The sequence below is a fragment of the Ipomoea triloba genome, chromosome 14 (assembly GCF_003576645.1).
Source record: "Ipomoea triloba cultivar NCNSP0323 chromosome 14, ASM357664v1".
NCBI classification, from domain to species: Eukaryota; Viridiplantae; Streptophyta; class Magnoliopsida; order Solanales; family Convolvulaceae; genus Ipomoea; species Ipomoea triloba.
The window spans coordinates 7,899,546-7,914,968 of NC_044929.1; the positions used below are offsets into that span (position 1 = coordinate 7,899,546).

General features: G+C 35.6%; 1 protein-coding gene across 1 annotated transcript; it reads right to left on the minus strand.

Annotated features, from left to right (window-relative positions):
- Positions 1 to 682: 682 nt before the first annotated feature.
- On the minus strand, positions 683 to 14,428 carry LOC116003887 (replication protein A 70 kDa DNA-binding subunit-like). Its single transcript, XM_031243828.1, has 9 exons — positions 14,267 to 14,428; positions 2,507 to 2,563; positions 2,297 to 2,420; positions 2,118 to 2,214; positions 1,912 to 2,039; positions 1,437 to 1,524; positions 1,219 to 1,357; positions 853 to 1,140; positions 683 to 730 (listed from the first exon to the last, which is right to left on the minus strand). The coding sequence occupies exons 1-9, from the start codon at positions 14,426 to 14,428 to the stop codon at positions 683 to 685; spliced, it is 1,131 nt and encodes a 376-aa protein (XP_031099688.1).
- Between the last annotated feature and the right edge of the window lie 995 nt (positions 14,429 to 15,423).

A 15,423-nucleotide genomic window follows, 5' to 3' on the forward strand; every position in this document is an offset into this window, starting at 1 on the left:
CCTGAAAAATCACAAATCTATACAAAAAATAACACTAAGCAGTATACTTACTGATTACTTAGATAAAATCACATTCATTAAGGCAAGTAATTCTAGGCAGGATCAGAAAACTAATAGCATAGTGCAATAAAACAACAAACAGATTGTTAACCCTAAACTATTAGGGTTACAAATTCAAGGGCCACAATAAATTGTCCAAAAAAACAACCACATACTAATCCAACATCAACACTGCCATAGTAACTATTGTCCAAACTATTCAATGTTCACCAGTAGGTTCTTTCAAATTCTCCATTTTCACTACAATCTCTTTCTTTTTCTTTGATGGTTGTGTACTTGAGAATTCATCCAGCAGGCTTCGCTTCACTGCTTCGGTTTCATTCACAACTACATCCTACTTTCCAGGAGTAGCACCAATTGGACTTTCTATAGGATCATTTGAAAAAAAACCCTGAACAGATAACAAATAAGCATATAGTGCTAGTGATACTTAAAAGGCTGTTTGATTGAAATAATCTATATAAATACCTCATCTGAGTCGGAGTCATCCTGTGTTAGTTGTAGCTTGGAAGAAAATTCATCATCGTTATGCTGGATTAGCCCAGGACAGTAGGTTTCAAACATTTTAGGAAGGTGTTTGACTTGCAGTACTGGAACTGCACTATTTAGGTTATCAAATTGATCACTTCTCACAGAAATCTTCAAAAACAGACCTCTCCCTTTTAAATTCCTGATGTCTTTAGGAATCTTGGTTATTACCTAAGACATAAAAACAAAGACTATTAGTGGTTAAGGCATTTTACTAATCTATTATATAGGCATCTAACTTAAGTTCAAAATTAGGGAACTCACAGATGGCTGCATAGCCTTCAATTCATCTGCCTTTAAACACAACAACTCAAGAACTTCACGGTCCCATAAAAGGAGTGGAGCTGTCCCTTTAACATCAACTACACGAATTTTAAGCTTATATCTTAGGTTACCTTTAATAAACCGACCACCACATTTCCCACAATCATACATTCCAGAGTTGAATTCCAACTTCTTATTACAGTTTTGTTTAGGGCAAGAGTCGTAATACCAATCATTGGGATCAGACTCAATACCTATAATCTTGCATGGTACCCAAAATTCACTAGTCTGCCATGAAAAAAAATAGATTTCTAATTAAATATGTTTTATAAGTACATAACTACACTGGATTATTAAGAAATATACCTCTCTTTTAGAAAAGATCTCAGATAATGTTGTGATCTGCATTTTTGTACTGCTTAAGTCCTCTCCACTTGTAGTACCATAACTGAAAGTAGAATTCGATGTAATGCTCTTCAAAGGTGTTTGCTGCTGCATACATAGACTGAATACAGAAATATGAATCTGCTGTTCTCAGGTTTTAGAGATATGTAACATTGATATGTTAAAGAAATGCATCATACCTATCTCTGAATTCCACAAACTCCAAAGTGTTTTGGTTGAATAGTAAATTTGTAGCATCATAAGAACTACAAATTTTTACTTCTCCAGCTACACAAATATAAATTACAAAATCATAATGATTAACAAATACTCATGTATTTTTCAAAAAAAAAAAAACAAATACTCATGTATTGCAGGAACAAATGAGTACAATACTGGAAATGAGTTCTTTGATTGCAGGAACAGAAAATTCACAAAGAAACTTAGGTAAGAGCTTTATATTAGTAGGAACAAACTATTATCTACTAAAATCAGTTTAAACAAATACTCAGATTTACTATAGTCTGTTTACACTACTGCAGATGCAGATACTCAGGCAGGAACATGAGGTAGATATTCCAGCAACACAAAGCTCTTAAAGAAACAACAACCATAACTGAGGAAGACATTCAAAAAAGCACTATCAAGGTAACTGTTATGTAAAATTTCACTTACATTTTTCGACCAGCTTAATCCGACCCATCTGAATTAGAACAACCACTGGATCCAAAAGATCACTTTTAAAAAAAGGCATCACTTTCTCTACATGGTCATCCCAGACAGTGCATTTCACTTGATTACCCCTGCATGAATTTTTTTTTTTAAATTGATGCATATTTTCAATTTGTAAAATAAAACATTTCAGTTTTGTGTAACCTTACTTCAAATCTTCAATCAGAAAATCTATCAACTGAGAGGGTCTCCCGTTAATCATCTTCTCCAATGGAGAGTATATTTCAACTACACGGCCAATGACATCTAGAAAAAAAAAGTAGTATTAGATCAGTAGTATTTAGTACTGAACCAAAAGCATGAACAAATTGACTATTTTCTAACTTACCAACCAAAATATTTGCATCTAGTGTGTTCAGAATTTCAAATGGCTGTAGTCTATACATATTCCTTGGAAAATCACATCCTTTATAATCTTTGACCAATGTTTCAGAATAAAATTTCATCATGTACTGACCATGACATGTCTTATAGCAATACTAATGAGCAACTACCAGAAAATTTTTTATACAGTACACATTTCCCTCTACAAAATCACAAAATCATTCTTCGGAGAAACACTCTTTCCTGGAATATGCATGTGAATGTAGGAACCCTATAAATACAAAACAAAATACTGTATATTAAACAAAGATTATAGGAATGTTTCTACTGCATTTTTTACAATTTACAATGTTTTAGACATCAAAAAAAGAACAGATTACCGCTTCATCATGAAGACACACTCTCTTGACTTGATTTGATCTCCTCCTCTACTGTGCCAAACATTGTAGGTGCGCACGGCCCTCAATCTGATTGCAACTGAAGTATGGTCCTTATGCAACTCTTCAACTAAGACATACATCGGAGCCATAGCGTTTATGAAATTAGATTTGTAGCTTTGCTTGTAAATATCGATCTGATAATCTCTATTGTATATATATTGGTAGCCCTAGGGTTATGTAATTATAATGCGCATCAATATCCGAAGAGTCACACCTATCATTGGAAAGCTAAAGAGTTGTATTCATAAATAACTTAGGTTCAAATTTAAAATGTAACCAAATGATTCAATACAGAACACAGCCGCAATAATATTAATGTTCTCGGATTCCCATGAAAATGCCCAAAACAGTGTAGTTTTCAGTGGGCGGGAAACCAAAATTTTTTTTATTTACCAAAAACTTGTCTCTTTATATATATATATATATATATATATATATATTTATTTGTGTGCCTTTATTGTGTGTATTTTTATTTATTTATATGTATGAATGTATTGATGCTTAATATTAAAAAAATAAATATATAAATATACACTCATGTATATTTGATTATATAAACATATATTTATTTTATATATGTTATTATTATTATTATTATTATTATTATTATTATTATATATAAGGATTAGTTAACAAGGGCAAAGTTGTAATAATCCAAGGTAATCTTAGATTACCTAAAAAAACGGGGGTAATCACATTACCTTGAAACATTACCGCCACATCAGCTTTGAGGTAATATAACATTACCAAGTAATCTCATAACTTGAAACAAACAAGGTAATATAGCATTACTAGACTCAGATTACCTAGGTAATCTCAGATTACCCGAACCAAATGGCCCTTAAAGGTTAAAATTTTTTAATTTTAATTTTATTTGTGTAAAATTTCTTAATTAGTCTTTGTAAATATTTAAGCAATGTAAAAAATTATTTGATTTTGTTAAAATTAAAGTGTTTTTAAGGCGGTATGTTTTTTTTTTCTTTAAAAGGGAAAAGGTTTAAATAAGTCCCTAAACTTTACATCAAAAGTCAATTAGACACTTAAAATTTTGAAAGCGTCAATTAAATCCTATTCAAGGTGGCGTTTCTGGTCGCTTTCTTCGGTCGCCGAATTATGTTGTCGGTCGTCGGATTCTGTAGTCGGAATTTAAATGATATAAAACGCCATTTAGCGGTTATTGAGTTTCATTGCCTTAGTTTGACATGTTAAGTGTTTAATTAACCATTTTAAAAGTTTATGTGCTTAATTAACTTTTTTTGTAAAGTTTAAGAGTGTATTTGACCCTTTTTCCCTTTTTAAATAAATACTCGGTAGCTTTTAAGCGATGTGATTATAATTTTGGCATGTACTATCTTTAATAAACTACCTTATATTGATATGCATTTTAATGGGCATGATGTCTCTTGATCAAGGTTGTGTAGATAAAATGTTGCTAGCATTCAAGACGACAATATATTCACTATAGCATTGTGGATCCTAGATTGAAGTGTTGTGTTGACCTTTAGATTTTAACGAGTTTTACATGTTTTTCCATTTCTTGTGTTGTGTGTTTATATATTTAAGACAAAATTTATGTTCATAGGTACATAATTTTACAACACAAAACACATAATATATTGTATGTTTTTCTTTTAAGACTATTGACTATGTTATAATGTAGCAACTTACAGCATAAAGAGCCAACGCTCCCACTAGGGATCAAACCTATGACCTCTCACTTGGGAGCGCCACAGCTATGTCGTTTGACCACAATGTCTTTGGCAAATATCTACTATACTAATAAGAGTCATAGAGAGTTAGACCTAAAATGGGTAGAAAAAATGGCGGTCAAATTATTTAATCAAATGGATGATTCAGATAAATTATTTAATCAAATAGATGGTTAAGATATATAATTCGGATTAATATTATTAATAGAGATTACCTAATTTAACCTTACTTTAGTGATTATCCGTTAAGTTTTCCTTTAAATATTCTCTTCTCCGTTAATATTCCGTTAACTTTTAACTTACCCATTAATTTTTATAAGAAAGGTCTTAGGTTCAAACATCATCTCAATCAAATTTGACATAATTAAGTTTCTCACTCTATTTTACTCTTATTAAATTAAATAAATTAGTAGCTACAACAAAAAATGATACATATGTATTTCTTTAATTTAGAATTATGTGTCTACAATACTTTTATTTGAAAAAATTATTCACTATCAAAAAATTAAATTAAATAAGAGAAATAATTTCATTAGTTATATTGTCTTTATTTTCTCTCAGGCAAATATTTTTTACATTCAAATTTATCCATTGATATTCATTACATTGTCCATTATCTTATTTTTACAATATCTTGTAATTAAATATCAAAGTTATAGTACAAAATAATGTTATATATTTATTTACCAAGTATTTTATTAATACTATGAATTTTTTTTTTAAAAAATAATTTGAAACTAATTATATTAACTACTTGGGGATTGGTTGACAAAGAGAGTACTCAAATAACCCAACAAATTGAAGCGGAATCACTCTGATCTATTTTACTCTTATTGAATTAAATAAATTAGTAGTTACACCAAAAAATGATACATATTTATTTCTTTAATACGATGAAAAAATAAAAAAGAATAGTTTGAAACCAATCATATTAACTACTTGGGGATTTGTTGACAGTGAAAGTATTCAAATAACCCATTACCCAGCAAATTGAAGCGAGAAACTACCTTTTAATATCTTTGGAATACATAATATTTTAAATTTTTAAATTTTTATTAATTTATTTAATCTTTTTTCTTAAACTAGGGATTTCTTTATCCACAATAACTCATTCAATAATAATGGTTGAATCAAATGAACCCCAAGTAGAACACCTAAAGGAAAGTCCATAGCTCCTATATCATAATCTCATTGCATGACGTTGTCATCTATGTTACCAACAATAACCGAATTGCAAATAACACACTACCAACAAAAAGGAAGAGAACAAATAGTAAAGATGAAGACAATGACAATGTTACTCAAAAGAGAATTAAGAACACTTAAAAAAAATTCAAATTAAAAGTAGTATTTATTTAGACTATCATTTTTAGACCAAATATTTAGACTATCGATTTTACAAGGTTGCAAACATTTATTTTAGTAATAATTATAATGAATTTTCTATATTATCTTGGATTCATATACTTTGAGTTAGATATTTAAATAAAAAAATTCGACATTCAATTACCCATGTATAAACTTCTCCTATATAATCTTGCATTGATATACTTTTAAATATTTATTTAAATATAAACATTGGGCATTAACCATTCGCGCAATGCGCGTATAAAACAAGTATAAATATATATATTGTATGTTAAATAACTATTATGTTGTTTCAGTTACAAAATTCATATTTGTAAGGTATAAAATTTCATAACACAAGATATATATACATGTTTTATAACAATACACATATACATGCTTTATAGTAAAAAAAATAATTGTAAATTGAATTGAATAACCAAACGGTTGCCATTAAAATTAAATAAATTATTGTTCAAAACCCGCATTGTACAAGAACAATTGTTATGCCGTGGACCCAGGTGCACCAAGGTGCACTTGGGTTCTTAAACGACGCCGTTTAGTTGCTGGGGATAACGGTGCTGTTAGTGGCACCGTTATCCCCAGCCAATCAGATTTTTTTAAATATATAAACCATATACCATTCTGCGCTTCTTCACCATTTCAACGACGATTCCTCCGCAAGTTACACTCTCCCTTCCTCCGCAAGAGCATTTCGCCGTTTTCCGCCATTATCACTCGCGCACTCGTTCGCCGGAAGTTTTTGCAACAACACTCATCAGCAGTCTTCATCGTATCATTGAAGCATTTTGAAAACAGGTATTTCTTCGCATTTTTATATTATGGGATTTTAGTTCAAAAATTTCACGTTTTATTCAATATTTTGTGATTCTAATTAGTTTAACAAGTTTCTGTGGAATAGATTTCTGTTGTATGTAACATACAATGTTAATATTTCAAAAATGAGATTATAATTTTGTGACCTAGAGTTTAATCTCTGTGAATGTGAGGTTTTCAAACTGTGAATATGGAGTATATGAAGTGTGAAAATAGAGTTTTGAATGTCTAAATGCATAACATTGATAAATATAGTTACTAAACAAATTGCCCCTGAAATGTGTGAATATGGAGTGTTCAAACTGTGAATATAGAGTACTGGTTCTGTGAATGTAGTGTTTTGAGTGTGTGAATGCATAACAGTGTTGATATAAGTACTAAACATATTGCCCCTTAAATGTGTGAATCTAGAGTTTTCAAAATGTGAATACAGAGTATATGGTCTGTGAATGTAGTGTTATGAATGTATGAATGTAGAACAGATAGTAATTATATTACTAAACAAATATCACTGAAATGTGTGAATGTGTTGTTTTCTAACTGTGAATATAGAGTATAGGAACTGTGAATATAGAGTTTTGAATGTGTGAATGCATAACAGTGTTGATATAATTAATAAACATATAGTCCTGTGGTGTTTCCAGATTGTGACAGATTGTGAATATGTAGTATAGGTTATGTGAATATATAGTTTTCAATGTGTGAATCTATAGCCTTGTGGTGTTCTGTTTTTACTACATATATCTTTGTATTTGTTAATATATATTTATGTATTTGGATACATACATACAGTTAGAGTTTTGATGGAAATGATATTCTTTTAGTAGAGCGTAGCTGGATTTATTTGGCATTCCCCATCCCCCCTCTACTAACAGATTATATTTTCATCAAATATAAAATTTTTGTTAACCTTGTTATACTTGAGGTTGCATTTTATTTCTAAACTATTCATTGGTAGAATTGGCAGAAATGGAGAAAACAAATCCTAGCCGTGTAAACAAAGAGGCAAGGAAGACAAGAGCTATTCTTAGCTCTCAAGCAGCAGAGGCAGAAAGTTCGGACTCGTCTATACAAGCCAAAGTAAGAACAAAACAACGAAATGACAGGCCATCTGCCGCTGAAAAAAAAAAACAGGAAAGAGGAAAGCAGTGGAACAAGGGGAAGGCAGTCGGGCTGAAAGAGCAACAAAGAGAAAATCTACAAGAAAAAATCCATGAACAAATGAGCATGAAAATGTAGAGAAACAACAAAAAACGTGGAATACAAGGATGAGCCCGAAGATTGTGGCTGAGTTTGTGCAACAGCTGACTGATGAACAGAAAATGGCTGTGGAAGAGATAGGATTTGGAGGGATATTACACCTCCAACTAACAAAGAGTGAAGGCCCTTGATGTTGCGAGTTTAGTGGTGATGGTACGTGAAGGTGGAAGTGGTAAAACGAAGAGTTAAACTCCCCGAGTGTCGTGTCTCTCAAGGATGACAAATGGGAATCGAATTGGTGTGTTGGCATCTAAGAGGTTGAAGAGAAAGAGTTACCGGAGTGCTAAGGGTTGGATTCATTTGTAAGAGGGAAAGGTTGATAAAGGTTGTGTGAAATAAATAAAAGTAAAGTGGAGATTGGGGCTTTAGGCTTTTCCATGTGGTTTATCTTTGGATGGTTTTGCGAGTGCAAGTTGCAGAATAAACTAGGGAGTTCGTGGCACATCACACTTTGGCCTCCCACATCCTCATTCGGTTGGGGCATTTCATCGAACACTTTGTCTACCACTCCTCTCGGATCTTGTCCTTTCGGACTAAGAGCGGAGATGTGGGTGAGTTAGACTCGTGAGTGGCCGCTATCGCGCACACACTCACTTCCTTTGGGTTTGCTACCTAATGTGGCCACAAAAGGCACAAAGCTTGAAGAACATCATCCACACAAGTTCAACATCCAACAAACAAGCAATTCACAAATCAAAGCAATAATATTAAACATCCACATAGATCTACCATGGGGCCACCAATCCCCTATCTAATCTACTCTATCATACTAGAGAAACAAGAAAGAGAAAGGAAAATTCAAAGAAACAAGTATTGAATTAGAAAATGAAGAGAATGGTTACCAACCTTTTGAGAAGGGGATCTTTACAACCTTGATCTTGAAAATCCAATCTTCTCTCTTACCCCTTGATCTATTCTAAAACTTATGAAAGAAAGGAATTTTCTCCCAAGAGAGGATAAAACCCTCTAAATCTATTCTACCCTATTCTATCAATTTTCTGATCTAGTCTCTTCTTCTTTGGGTTTAGGGCAAAAGGGATTTATATAGGTGACAAAAAGGGGACAAATTCCCAAAATTGCCCTTGGCCCGACCACGCTTGCTCACACGCGTGTGAGTGGCGTGGTGGCTCTCTAGAATAACTCCACGCTCAGCCACACGCGTGTGAGGCTGCGTGGGACGCTACTGCATTTCTGCTTGTTTGTCTTTTGCTCTATTTTAGCTTCAAATCCCTCTCCAACCTGTGAAATACTTCAAAACTCTTTCTAGAAATGTTGTTAGAAGATTTTAATCGCATTTGAGCTAAAATGCATGCAATTGTTGTAATCAGATGCTAAAACGATGCGATTTTAATCTAATAAAGACCCCTTATAAGTGCTATCCTTGGTGCTTATCAAAGTTTCCACACTTAAACCTTGCTTGTCCTCAAGCAAGCATACTTTCCTAAACACTAATCATATAAGCACCCATGATAGTTCTTTCTCTCACGGTTAATCGATCAAGTGATGTGTAGGTGTTCGGAGTTGAGCGGGTGAAATCCCCTACACTATCTACCAAGACTGCTAAACTCGTGCCAACCAAATGTGAAAAATATGCTAAGGAAGTCAAGGTCTCGAGAGATGGATAATTTATGAGAAGATTTTTGTTTACACCTTTCAAACATGCAAGTTACAAAGGAGTTTTCACCTTGTATTTTCTAGGGGCCTCAAGCCGATCCGACTAGTGGGACCGATGCTCACCCTTCAGCCAATTTCCATCCTAACGCCAAAGCCTCTTTACATTATATAAGTGAGGGCAGGGACATGGACCACTCATCGCCATGGCTTGGGCGATCACTTTATTTTCTCGCTTCCTAGGATAACGTCATCAGGCTACCCGACTTCACATGGAGATCCATGCTTTTTCGAAGACAGTGCAATGGGTGCCTGAATCCTAGCGAAGTGGCTCACCTCCTCTCTATTTTCTCATCTTTCAAGATCTATTCGGGGTAACCGACTTCACATGGAGATCCATGCTTTTTCGAAGACAGTGTAATGGTTACCCCTTATCCAGACAAGATGGCTCACCTCACTTTTATCTCAAGGAATGGCCTTAAGCCTTTATTCACGTTTCACCATATCAACCCCTCATGCATTTTCTAGGGATTAGGGATTGTTTTCACTCAAAGCTCACTTAGGCTCTCCTTTTGCCCCATGTCCTGCTAAGATTAATTCAGTTTCCAGGCTTCGCTATTCTTATCTTTCTAAAACTCAAAGGATTCACACTCCCACTTCGAGAGATCCTTGACTGGGGTCCAAACAAAATACAAGGTGAAAGCATGCAAGCACTCATCAAAAATTTTCAATTTGGGTCGGAAAGTGCAAATTGGTGTAAAGTGAAGCTTCCAAAGCATATTTAAGACATTCAATCCTTGGCACAAGGTTAGGAGCCCTCCTAGATAGTATTGGCAATAACACACCCTCTAGGTTCCTATACCTTATCACTTAATCAATCAACTGTTTCAAGAAGTATACAACCTTTCCACACTTAAAAATAAACATCGTCCTCGATGTTTCTATAAGGAACGGAGGAAAAAAAAAAGATATATGTTTAAGGGTTCTATACACGCTCCTTTTCCACACTTAAAAGTGTGAATTGGACTAAAACAGTTCTAACAAACAGACTATATCCGACACAACAATTTTATGCAGCTCTTCATTTGCGATTCTAGAAAATAAAGCAAACCAAAACAGGGCATTGAATCAGGATAAAAGAAATACTTACAATTTGTATCCTTATCAAAATTTTGCAATCTATGTTTGCACTTCAAACACGGTCAGAGTAAAGGTAATAAATTAGGAATTGAAATTGTACCTTTCAAGATTGGTCTGTCATGGTGGTTGGTGGAGTGGTCCCTTCTTCTCCTTATTTGTGGGTTGCCTCCCATAAGCGTCACGTTTAACGTCTTTGGCTAGACGAAACGTGCAAGATAAAACATAAAAAGAAATATAGCTAAAAACAAAAGTAAAGATATTGTCCACAATCAATTGTTTAGAATTATCAGATCACAAGTTATCATCATCAAAATTTGTCTTTTCTTTTCTTCAGTTTCTTCCTCCCTTCATGTTCTCTTGATTTCCTTGATCTCTCTCGAAATCTCATCCAGCTTTTGCATTTGCTCCAAGTGCAATTGGTATTGGAAATTTTGGAGGGATCTCCAATCAGTGACTGGGTGAACCAGCTCGGAATGTTGAAGCTAGAGGAGTTGGGGTTTTGCTCTTCAGGTTGTGGTGGAGGTACAGAAAGTCCGGGCTCTCTTGGTGCTGGAGAATACATTGAAGAATCCAACGGCGAATACATTTCCAGGAGAGACGGGGAATTGAATGACATCGGAGAAGTAGTGAATCCTGGGGATGTCATGGGCGTGTTAGCATGATCTTCCGCCATCTCCTCATCTACCCTCGTTCGCGCTAGTTGTCTCAAGTGAAGTTTTGCGACGTCTTCGGGAGATAAAGGAACTATATATGTGCGCTCCTGGAAGCCGATGTTCAAACCAATGCATTTTCATTTGATGACCTAGAGAGACGCATAGCCTCGTCACCAAGGGGCCTATAAAGATTGCCCTGGCTGACTCTTGCTGTTGTGCAACAAGCAAGTTCCTACAAATCGAACTCATATTCACTGAGTTCCCGGTGTCCATACTCCATAGCATGAACAGTTCCGCCTTTGATACTCGGTCATATGTCTCAGGCCTCCCTTCCCATGAATGAGCAATAACCTTCCATAAAACCTTTAAGTCCTCTCTTACGATCTGGGAGACTCTTACCCTCGACCCTTCCCATTCGACTCCTTGTCTTGCGATTATCGACCAATATTTTCTCGGAATGTCCCTGTCTCCAAAGGCATGCCTTAATCTCCTGTACCAGTTCTTCGACTGGTCTTCCTCATTGTAGAATCTAAGGAGAACACCCAAACGGTTGGCCGATATGTTATTGTCTTGGTTGAAGAGTGTAAACTTAATGGTATGGCTGTAGAGATCTCCAGCCACTCCGTCAACTTTCAACCTTGCAATAAACTCATGCACTAGAGGGATAAAAGTATCTTATCTCCAGCTTAACAAATTGTTCCAATATGGCTTTGCGATCAGCCTCTCCAGTCCATATTTGCACTCATAATCCTCCAATACTGTCAAGTCTACATATCTCCATTGCACAATAGGGAGATTCAACAACTGCCTGTACCGCCCTAGCATGGTTGCTGTCATCAGTAAAATTTGAGTCCCGGTGGGTACTTCAATATAGCGAGTGTTAGCGCCTCTTGCACTGTTTTCTTCTGCCGGGGCTTTCCCTCTTTGGAGCCTTTGAGCAATCTGTTGTGCAAGGTCATATGGCGAAGACATCTTCCCTATATCATGGGTAATCAAAGCAACACAAGGAAAAACACTTGCCAATCTTAAATATTGATTATGAACAATATTGCACATATCTAAAGAAAAGATCACAAAAATTCATTGCATGCAACATCATTTTGATATCCTTCAGTAATTCTATCCTATACATGCAAGAACTAGCTCATTCTATTCCATACTCATTTCATAGTCAAAAGGTCAACATATGGTCAACTTCATCTTCTACCTTTAGACTAGCTCAAGGTTGAAAAATAGAAGCATCATGAAAGTTAAAATTGGACCACATAACTAGTAGAATATAGCAATGTAGTGCCTATAGAGTAGGAAAGTTGCAAACTTTACCCACCATGCTTACTATATCAACAAGGATCTCATCATGACAAGAGGATACCCAAATCAAGCAATTTCAATATCTAGTCACAAAGAGATGTTAAAACACGAAATTTCTAGTTTATAGAAGCAATGTAGGCTCAATACAAGTCTATCAAGTCATCCCATAACAATATATCTCAAGAAAAATGTCATACAAGAAAAACCCATGGAGATATTCTTCAAAATAGAACAAGTTCTTTATTAAACAAGTAAATAGCAAAGAAGAGTATGTTCTTACCTTGGAAATGACTTAAGATCTTTGATATAAGTTGAGAGACTTGGAAAGAAATGCTTAGAAAGTGTATATTTTCAGCTTGGGAGAGTTCTTGCTCGTGGTGGGGAAGAAATGAAGCAAGGAAAGGGTTTTAAACCACTTCGCGCGAAAATCCGCGAAAAGTCTGGTGCCCGTCCACGCACGCTACCACGCGTGGTGGTAGGCGTGGGAGCTCTCTGGTTTATTCCCACGCCTGCTCACACGCGTGTGAGCGGCGTGGCAACTCTCTGGAAGTTTTCCACGCCTAGCCACACGCGTGGTGGTGGCGTGGAAGGCGTGCTGTGCGAAAGCTTACCTTGGTTTCCCTTTCTTCCTTTGCTAGTGACGATGTTTGTCAATTGATTGCGGGCAACTTATAACTCTCGTGTGTATAATCTGTACTTGTTAGCTCAACCAAGGTTATAGAAACTTTATTGAAATAAAACAAGAAGAAGACATACTACAGAAAACAAGAAAAACTTTTAGAAAAAGTAAGATAACATTGGGACTGCCTCCCAAGTGCGCCATGGTTTTACGTCTCCGGGCCAGACGTAAAGTGGCCTATCCTTCAAGGCACACAGATTTTGGGACCGGACCAAGCGTCCCGTGAACTTTTGCTTCAAGGAAGTTCCCAAGATGGGAAACATCTTTGAATACCCACAAAGATAAAGGAATAACAACATGCATGATTGGAAAAATTTTAGCATTAAACACCCTCCTTAACTCTTCTAGGATGGTGTCTATTCCCTTTTCTTTTTCCTCTCTTCTCCCCCTAAAGATTTTCTCGTCTCTTTCAAACCATATCTCCTCACACCCTTCCTCAATTTCGAGTGTGGTCAACTCTCTCCACTCATCTTTTTCTATAAGATTGATCATGAAGGACCTATTATTCCCTACCCTTTCTTCCTCACACTCCGTTTCTTCATCACTCCACTCTATTTGATTAGAAAAATCACTCACACTCTTACATGAATAGAATGAAGCATCATCCTCTTCCCTCACCATCTCATTTTCACCCAAAGCAAAGGATTCATCTTCCGAGAAGTTAAAGCAATCATATTCATATTTAAACAAAAGAGAATCTTTATAATCATTAATAGACATATCAAAATTTTCCATGGAATCATCCTCCCGAAATTTAAAACAATCATAATCACATATGATGGAAGTATTAAGGCGAAGGGAGTCATCCACAAGGGTGTTTTCAAAAAGAGCACAAGGATTTTCAAGACTATTATCACGAAGAAGATTAGGAATTTTACCATATTTTGGCTCTTCATCTTCCCATACTATTTCGATGTTCTCATCCTCACTCTCCATCTCTACCTCCCTTTGATTTTCCAATTCGAAAATTGGGACTTTTTCAAGCACCGGGGCGTAACAATCCTCCACTCCTTCGAAACTCTCCTCTCCCTTAGCATTTTGCTCGTTTTCGACCTCTTGTACAATCCTTGGATGGGATTCCAAAGTGGGGTTGTCATCCATGACGGTGGAGTTAGCTTGGGGCTCATTCATCTTCATGAGCTCCTCCATCATAAACAACATCTTCGTTTCAACTTCTTCTAGTGGAAGTCCTTCTTTCCGGAGGGTAGCGAGATAGTCCTTTAGTTTGCTCTTGATTTCGGCTTTTAGTTTGGCCGTATCCTCCTTGGCCATCCTTGTGAATTCATCAATTTTTGCTTTAAGAATTTCAATTTCATCGGTGGCCGGTGGGATATAATCGCAAGGATCTATTTGGGTATTATATGGGTAAGAGGGTAGTGTTTCAAAGGAATAGGTAGTATTGTTTTCTTTGTGGTTTTGTGATGGAGGTGGGTAGTAAGTGTTTAGTTGGGAATTGGGAAATGAATTTGACTTGGGAGTATAGCTTGGGTCAAGTTGTTGCATCATTTGCGCAAGCTTACTCTCTATGTTTTGGGATATTTCCTTGGAGCTTAATGAGTCAATTTCTTGTGAATTTGGTGGTTGTGAAGGGTAAGTTTCTTGGACTTGTGGAGATGGTGTTTCATAAGGTCGTAGGTGATGATTGGGTGTATGGATTGGATAGTGATATGAAGGTGGTAATTGATATGTTAGTGGAATTGGGTAATGGTATGGATGTGGGTAGTGGTATGTTGGTGGAGGGTAAGTGTAGGTGGAATGGGGGAAATAGGGATATGGTTGGGATTGAGGATTTGTATAGGATTGTCCTCCATGGTGTGGGTAATCATGGGGATTCATTTTAGAACTTATTGGCAAGCTTCAAGTGGTTTGATTAAAGAGAATTTCCTACACAATAGCTTAGCCAACAACAAATAATTTTGCAACTAAAAGTAGTTGCTAGTGAGCACAAGATATTCAAGATAATATAAGCTCACTTCTTCAAGCAAATAACAAAAATAATAAAATAAAATAAACAAAAAGAAAGCAATTCAAGAACTCTTAAAATTCTACTTCTGCGATGTAAACACTATTCGAAACCGATTGCCATCCCCGGCAACGGCGCCATTTTTTGATGTTGCGAGTTTTTAGTGGTGATGGTACGTGAA